The 8,050-nt window shown below is 38.5% G+C and overlaps 1 protein-coding gene across 3 annotated transcripts in view; it reads left to right on the forward strand.

Annotated features, from left to right (window-relative positions):
- The window catches only part of LOC123973725 (transmembrane protein 163-like), a 66,918-nt gene extending 63,105 nt beyond the window's left edge, over positions 1–3,813 (forward strand). Inside the window, exons 7-9 of one of the 3 annotated variants that reach the window (XM_046053974.1) lie at positions 2,781–2,922; positions 3,107–3,195; positions 3,527–3,813. In XM_046053974.1, coding sequence (XP_045909930.1) covers positions 2,781–2,922; positions 3,107–3,167 — 203 coding nt within the window. In that variant the 3' untranslated portion in view covers positions 3,168–3,195; positions 3,527–3,813. Of the gene's footprint in view, positions 1–2,780; positions 2,923–3,106 lie in introns of all 3 variants that reach the window. The other 2 variants (XM_046053975.1, XM_046053973.1) reach the window with 2 other exon arrangements.
- The last annotated feature ends 4,237 nt before the right edge of the window (positions 3,814–8,050 follow it).

The raw sequence follows: 8,050 nt of genomic DNA on the forward strand, positions 1-8,050 counted from the left end.
TGTGGAGGCCCAGACCGAGGGAGGTTGGCGGTGGTGTGGTGCTTCTTCCATTTCCTGATAACTGCACCGACAGTTGATCTTTTCTCTCCAAGTTGCTTTCCGATTCTCTTGTAGCCCATCCCAGCCTTGTGCAGATCAACAATCTTGCCCCTGATGTCCGTAGAAAGCTCTTTGGTCTTGCCCATGGTGGTGATGTTGGATGCTGGTTGTTTGGGTGTTGACAGGTGTCTTTTATACAGGTAACGAGGTGAGGCAGGTGTATTTGATGTAGATAATTGGTTGGGATTGGGGCTGTGTCTTAAAGAAAGACTAACTGGCTTGTAGGAGCCAGAATACTTGCTGTTTGGTAGGGGGTCATATACTTGTTTTTCCTCATCAGATGGTTATCAATTTTTATAAATTCATATGATGTGATTTTCTGGAATTTTCTTTGGGATTCTGTCTTTCACTGTTAGAATGTACATATGATTAAAATTGTAGATTGTTGCATTCTTTGTAAGTGGGCAAACCTGCAAAATCAGCAAGGGGTCAAATACTTTTTTCCCCCACTGTATATACTTAAAATAAAAGTACAACAAAATGCAACAAAATGGCCCTTGTTATAGTATTAAATATTATTATTGGATTATTAGTAATGCATTCACTTGTTAGAGGCATTTGATTGTTTAACAGCCAGTTCAAAAGGGGGTTAGTTTATTATTTTTTACACTGTTGGGTGGTTTAAATATCTCTATGACATTTTATATGCTCATTATAGGCTTCAAAGTCTTAATCTACATAGTACCTAAAAGCTTTATCTGTTAAATAAATGTGGTGGAGTCAATATTTCCCTCTGAAATGTAGTGTGGTAGAAGTATGAAGTAGCTTAAGATACCATGAAATAACCTTCCCTGACCCTGAACCAAATGTTGAAAGCCATGGTTAAAGTTAGGGGAACTAACCCCAAACACGTGACAACCAAAACAAAACAGCATTAAAACCAAAACCACAAAACAGGGTATACTTGTGTGTTTTTCTGTGTGAGAGAGGGAGTTACTCACACCACTGAATTGAAAGATCTAATAGGTTGTGACCCACTCGCTGCTTATAGACACATGCACATGTGTACAAAAGCACAGCACACACACACACACACACACTGCTATCCGTAGGTCTCAGAACACACAGGGCATCAATCCAATAAACCTGAGGTTGCTGTTCTCAGAGCTTGGATATATTTCCCACAAGACTATACACTCACTGCAGGCGAGACAATAACCCTCTATGCTAGCTTTCACAACAGTAGAAATGTAATTATAAATACAGGGTATATAAGGGTATACAGGGCAATTCAAATACAGGCCATGTAGCCAACAATTATGTAGGCTTTAGCCATTTGTATTTGAGAGTTTCAAAAACAACTCCAGAAGGTTTCTCCCTTTCCACTTCTGTGGTAAAGGTTTGTTTAAAATAATCCCAAACTTTGGTAAATATGCTTCTTTGCTTTCTTGCCATGAGTTCCATGAGAGGATAATGCATTAATTAATTAACGCCGACAATTATTTTATCTCATGTTGACGCAGTTATTATTATTATTATTATTAGTTTGAAAGTCTGTTGCTCACTGGCTTTGAATACACATCCAGTCAAAGCACGGTTCACAGGAGGGGTGGGATGTTGATCAGCATGCAAATCACCCACTCAGACAAGCAGTGGATGCAGCGTGTGGGATCTGTAAGACAGCGCTCCGCGAGTAAACAGCAGGCGCTCTATGGAGAGTAACCATGGCAACGGCTTCTGTGCGCTACACAGCTGTAGTCAATTTAACTTAAGTTAAAATTATAGGCTACATAACTTTACCTGATAGGCCTTCGTCTAGTTTTGCTGGGATGCTCTGCCATGTCCTGATAACTATTTAGTAAACATTAATAGATTCTGGAGACTCACAAACAACGAGGATCAGTCTCTCTTCCAAAGATTTGTGCTGCACGTCGCATACCCAAAGTTTAAGACAATTCAACTTCGGCAGCTGGCGGGCACTTGCGTGAGGCGAGCACGACTGCGACAGTTTCACAGGAACACGCCCACTTGTCGCTACGCCTGTCAAAATGCCCACGCCTCCCTTCCTACCCACTCGCCTCTCAATGAAAATGATTTACAAGGTGCATAAATCGCTTCCCGTGTGAAAAGGCCTTAACAGGGACTCTCTGAGTAGTTGCTACTGAACATAGACTGTTTATGCTGCTGAACATAGACTGTTTATGCTGCTGAACATAGACTGTTTATGCTGCTCCCAGATAAAAAATGTTTCTGCGGATACCTGTTAAAGCAAAACTAGAAAACAGATTTAAATATGTTAACCAGTTATGATGTTATGATCGTGGCTCTGAACTCTGATGCTAACTTGTTTTAACAAGTTAGATAAAAGGTAATGCCCTGGCAGTGGCAATAGCTTTGGTTTAATATTTGATTTGATTACATTAATATTTAAGTTGAGATTTACAGGAAATATTTTATTGCTACTGTGTAAAGAGAATACTGCTGGTAAAAAGTACCTTATTTGTTTAAAGTGTTTGCAAACCACATGTTTTTGCGCTTTATATATATAGCAGTAAATTAAAATAAAAATTGCACAATACACTACTTTAGAATTCATTATTCAATTTTGCGCATAACAATGCGATTAATCGTAATTAAAGATTTTAATCGTTGCCCAGCACCAGTATTTAGGGTTAAACTACTTGACTCATACATACAATGCATAAACAGACATGACATTTCCTCCATGTTTGTTTTTTTAGGCTTTAACTCTTTGGTCGGTGCTATTATGGGATTTTCCATTCTGATCAGCGCCGAAGTCTTCAAGCATCACACTGATGTGTGGTTTCTGGATGGCACCATTGGAGTTCTCATTGGATTCATCATTTTGGCATATGGCGTCAAGTAAGAGATAAACCAACAGCAGTCCCCGGTCTATATTTCTTCATATGATCTCAAATATTTCATAATTTCTGCCATCCATATTCTATCAATGCCAGATTCACATGTCAACTTGACAGATCTGTAGTAGTTGGGCTCCTTGGACATTTACATTCTTTCCAATGAGACCTTGTTTCTGTCCCCGCAGACTCCTGAGGGACATGGTGCCCCGTGTGAGACAGACGAGGAACTACGAACGCTTTGAGTGAGACACCTGTGTGTTGACCAGACGAGCAGGTTCACACACACACACACAAACACACAGACACACCGACAAACACCTGGCTGCCTCCTGCCCTCCGCCCTCTTCTCTCTGTCTTTCAAACACACTTTAATCCACACTACCCCTGCACATTCAGTACATACAGACTCTATACACCCATGTTCTTATACACATGAATATATACACACATGCTGTATATACTGTACATAGTACATTCAGACATAAACAAACACACATGCATGCACACACACACACAAACGCAGACGCCTGAGAGACTTTGAGGGGAAAGGACATGATTGAAGACCACCTCCTGGAAAGATAACACTTCTCTTCTTCTACACCTAGAACAAGGAAAAGGCTCAAGAACTGAGACTACTGTCCACCAACTGGAGCTTTGGAACCTAGACATATTGTACTTGCTGCTTAGATAACATTCATATCATCACAGACTACAATATAATCATTTGTCCTTGTGGGTTCAGCTATTGTTGTAATGGGCATAATGGGGCTCAACATGTATTCAGTTCAGTTTATTTATATAATTCATAACAAAAATGATCTCATTGCACTTTTCATATAGAGCACGTCTAGGCCATACTCTTTGTAATATTATTTTCAGAGACCTAACAATTCCCACAAATGTGTTGTGTCTCCCTGTTGTATCTCAATTAAGAATACAACTCTTTGCTGCCTACTACTTTTTAAGTTAAATTAATATATACAAGCACACCTGTTCCTTTCCTAATACAGCCAGAGAGGAGTTTATGTCACTAGCCTCCTCCCTTCAACAGCAGCAGCCACTATACAGAGTGGTAAGCAGAGAAAAGGGCACTCAGACAGAGAGCTCATAAGCAGTACTGAGTCAGCAAACACTCCTTTCTCCAAAAGGTGAAAAGCATCAGCGAACACGGTGAGGTCGGCCTCGATCTAGAAACTCTACAACTAAAAGCAAACAGCAGTAAAGAGGACAGGAGACACTAAGGACAAACATTTGCCATACAATGGCTATAAACCTAAGTGCACAAGTCATTTGATCAGTTTATATTGCATTGTGTAGCCTATTGTATTGTATGTAATGTATCCAAGCACAAATTAGCAAACCATGCACTGGTGTTTGCTGCTGACAGTTTAGCACAGTGCCCATTTAGACACAATGGGTAACTAAAAACTAAGAAATGATTTGAGGGTATTTAACTGCTCTATCTGTATCACATGTTACATTGCCATATATTGTACATATCTTTTGATTTGTTTACCAACCGTCACTTATTCACTGTAATCCATTAAGTATCTTTTGTTTTTTACTTGAAATTTGGAAAGTAAAGTTTTACCAGGCTTAACCACTTTTCAGACTTAAAGAAATAATAGATGTAAAAGCACTAAACTCTGCAGGAAGGTTTCCTGTACAAATTGCTATGATCATGTTATTTATCAATTTTTCTAACAAAGATTTACTTTTATTACTATTTTTTTATTTTTTTCCTCGTTTTGACTGCAAAGTTCATATGGAAAGTTGGATAAGATGAAGATGAAACAAACCTAAAGTGAAACAAAGCATAATGAAACAGAAAAAGCAGCCTGTGGGAATATAATTTTCATTGCATCGTTTTGCAAAGGCTGTTTTTCCTCCTGTGTCTGCTTACATGCTTATTATCCATTTATTGTGCACGTTCCCATCGTTATTGTTCATTATTATGTGCAATGAATGCAATGTAAATACAAACCACACAGTCTGTAAATATGTTTATTACACTGTTTGGGTGCATCAGTACAAAAAGTAACAAATATAGTCATTGTACTTTATGGCCGACATAACAGGCTTTTTGGAGTAGACAGCATATAGTTCAAGTACAGGATGATCAATGTTGCATATAATTAAAAATGTTTACTCTATAGTGCTTATACTGTAAATGTTGTTTTCCATATTGCTGTAGATTATTGGTGAAATGAAATGACAAGTATTACTGTAAGTTTTAGCACTGTAAATGAAAATCTGAGATTGGATGTAGGTGTCTGACAGCACTGTCCAAGGCCTCTTTATCACTGAAGCACAGAAGCTGTCTAAAGCAAATGATTATATATATTAAGCAAATGTCGAAACAGGACTTGCAACTGACCACAGCCCCAATTTACCCACTGGCACAAATTTCTAAAGAAACAATGATGAATGGTGTGGATGATAGTGAGAGGAATACCTTCGCTGTCATCCTCTTGCTGTATAGTTGGAGGAAGAGCAGCACCTCAAATTTAGATGTCTTTAATAAAATCGCTTTTATACAAATTCATTGAGATTAATCAAACTAGAAATGAAAAGCTATAAATAATTCATAGATGTGTCACTAACCTTGGTATTAGTTGTGAATCCAAAGTGCTTGTGTGCCCCCTTGTGGTAGGTGGCCACATGACAGGAATTTTAATTAGTATTCAGCACACTGGATCCAAGGGAGAGAGTCTAAATTTATCCCACGCTGAAGACAGTTACAAAGCCTTGGACAGTGATTCTGAAGGGGCCTATAGTACATCCACTCAACACTGTAATTATCGATTCAGAGTCAACACACTGGACAAGGTGCAAATGTATTGATATTATCTTTAGTTCCATTGTGTGAAGAATAAGTATTAGTTATAAAATGAAGGCGTGGATGAGCTCACACTACTTCAACTCACCAACAGCACACTGATTTGTAATGCCCCCTCACCCCCTTCTCTTATGCATAGAAGACAATCTTTACAATCACTTTAACTAGCAAAGCACAGTGTTTACACGCTAATGACCACCACATAAGGCACAGAACAAACTCATGATAACTCAGTCTTAGTAACGGTATCTTCACTAGCTCTGTGGCTCATATGGTTAACTATATTGTGTTTGGAAACCATTTTGATCTTGGCAACAGAATCCTTTCTACCTCTCTTCGTTGCACTTTAGTATTATTTTCATGCCACTTCTCTTGTGCACATTCATGCTACAGAAAATTTAGGCCAGGTGCTGTGCCTGTCCCCCTTACACTCCTTAGTAGTCAGTGCTCTTTGAAGCTGTTGCTCTCTCTCTAAATAACTGGGTAAGTGCAACAGCTGAATACCAAAAACTATAAATATGTTAACTGGAATTCTATGATCACCAGAGTTGCAGTTGCAGTTCATTCATCTATAATGTGGTTTTTCCTCTGCACCATGACATTTTTCAACCCTCACGGTCCATCTCGCTAAAAGACTGTCAGAGGTTTTTAAAGAAATTACCTCTGAACATGTATTACTTGTTTGCTCAAACAGGCAGGTGGGATACTATTTGACTCCATTTCATTGTTTCATTGAAATAGCTCAGAAACATGTCCAGTTCTGCAGCTTGATGAACTGTGCTAAATCACTGAAAACATGTGTCCACTCTAGGTGTACTTGTATTGAACTGATTTATTCCCATCGCCCCATAAGAGGCATCACACCAATCATTTCACTTATTTTCACAAAATTATGATAGCAATACTAACCACTTCTCTGTTGCTCTAGGCTTTGCATGGGCTTGTAAAAACCCTTACAGCTTCAGTGGTTACAGATACATTGCAGTCACACACACACACACAAACACACACACACACACACACACACAAAGCTTACATGGAAAGATGTAAATGAATTTCCAATAAATCTGACAATGTAACAGCATTATTATTTGTCTGTTTGTACAGTAATGATAACAGTGGTATTACAGATGCTGTAAACACAATTTATTTATGTAAAAGAACTATGAGGTATTTCTTTGTCAAAGAGCAAAGTTTTATTGATTAATAAAGTTTTATCCTGCTTATTCATGCGCAATGTCAAGACATGGTCCTTTCTTGTCTTTTCATCCACACAACTGCGGTATTACATAGAATTATCCCCAGTCTATGATCAGCACCAATCCCATCCATAGTAGCTCCAACTCATGGAGTCAATTTTAAAGAATGAACTTGTCCACTTGCGTAATATCTGTCCACCTTTGCACATGATGCCACATGTTTAAACAGTCTTAAAGAAGTAGGCTTCATTACTTATTGTTCATTTATCAGACTACTGCTGTTCTGTGTTATTTTAACACTCATCGTTCCATTCTCCTTAAACTAATAGTTTGATAGTTCAAGAAATATGCTTGTTTGCTGAGGTCTAGATGAGAAAATGCCACTCTGATGGTTGTACAGTGAATATGAAGCTACAGCCAGAAGCTGGTTAGCTTAGCTCAGCACAAAGACTGGAAGCTGGTGGAAACAGCTAGCCTGGCTCTGTCCAAAGGTAACTAAAATGCCTATGATCTGACTAAGTGGTGAGAGAAAATGTCATCATCCTGCCGCCTGCAGAGAGAGAGAGATAACGGTAAAGCTGAACCACCTCATGGTTTATCACCCCAAGAAAAACTGAGAGCTCAACAAGGAGGTGAATCTTAACTTTCCCTTCCCAACCTTGGGGTTAATGCCACAGTGTTAGGGCAATTAGGGAAGGTTAGGTTAGAAATAAAGTCCCACATCAATATAGAAACAATCTGAATGGTTTCAGATATTTTCCTTTTACTTCCCAGCAATCTGAGCTGCTGAGTTATTTTCACAGGTTAATGTTGGTGGTGTGGTCTCCTTTGTTCACACAAATTAAGCTTGTCTATTGCTGTGTTCATTGCATGTACATTCATCAATTTGTATATTTAGTTATAAGTTGGGTGTGTAGTGTGTTGTTTATTATACCTCATTTATTTTTTTTAAAGAACTTGAAGATGAAGTTTTGTTTACGAGTCAAGAACTTAGAAACCTCCACAACTGAGTCTTGTTGGCTATCATTTTCCCTTTTTGAAGGGTGGAGTCCAGAGTTTAGTTAGTTAAATTCTGTTATTTAGTATAAATA

Source organism: Micropterus dolomieu, linkage group LG07 (assembly GCF_021292245.1).
Source record: "Micropterus dolomieu isolate WLL.071019.BEF.003 ecotype Adirondacks linkage group LG07, ASM2129224v1, whole genome shotgun sequence".
NCBI lineage: Eukaryota > Metazoa > Chordata > Actinopteri > Centrarchiformes > Centrarchidae > Micropterus > Micropterus dolomieu.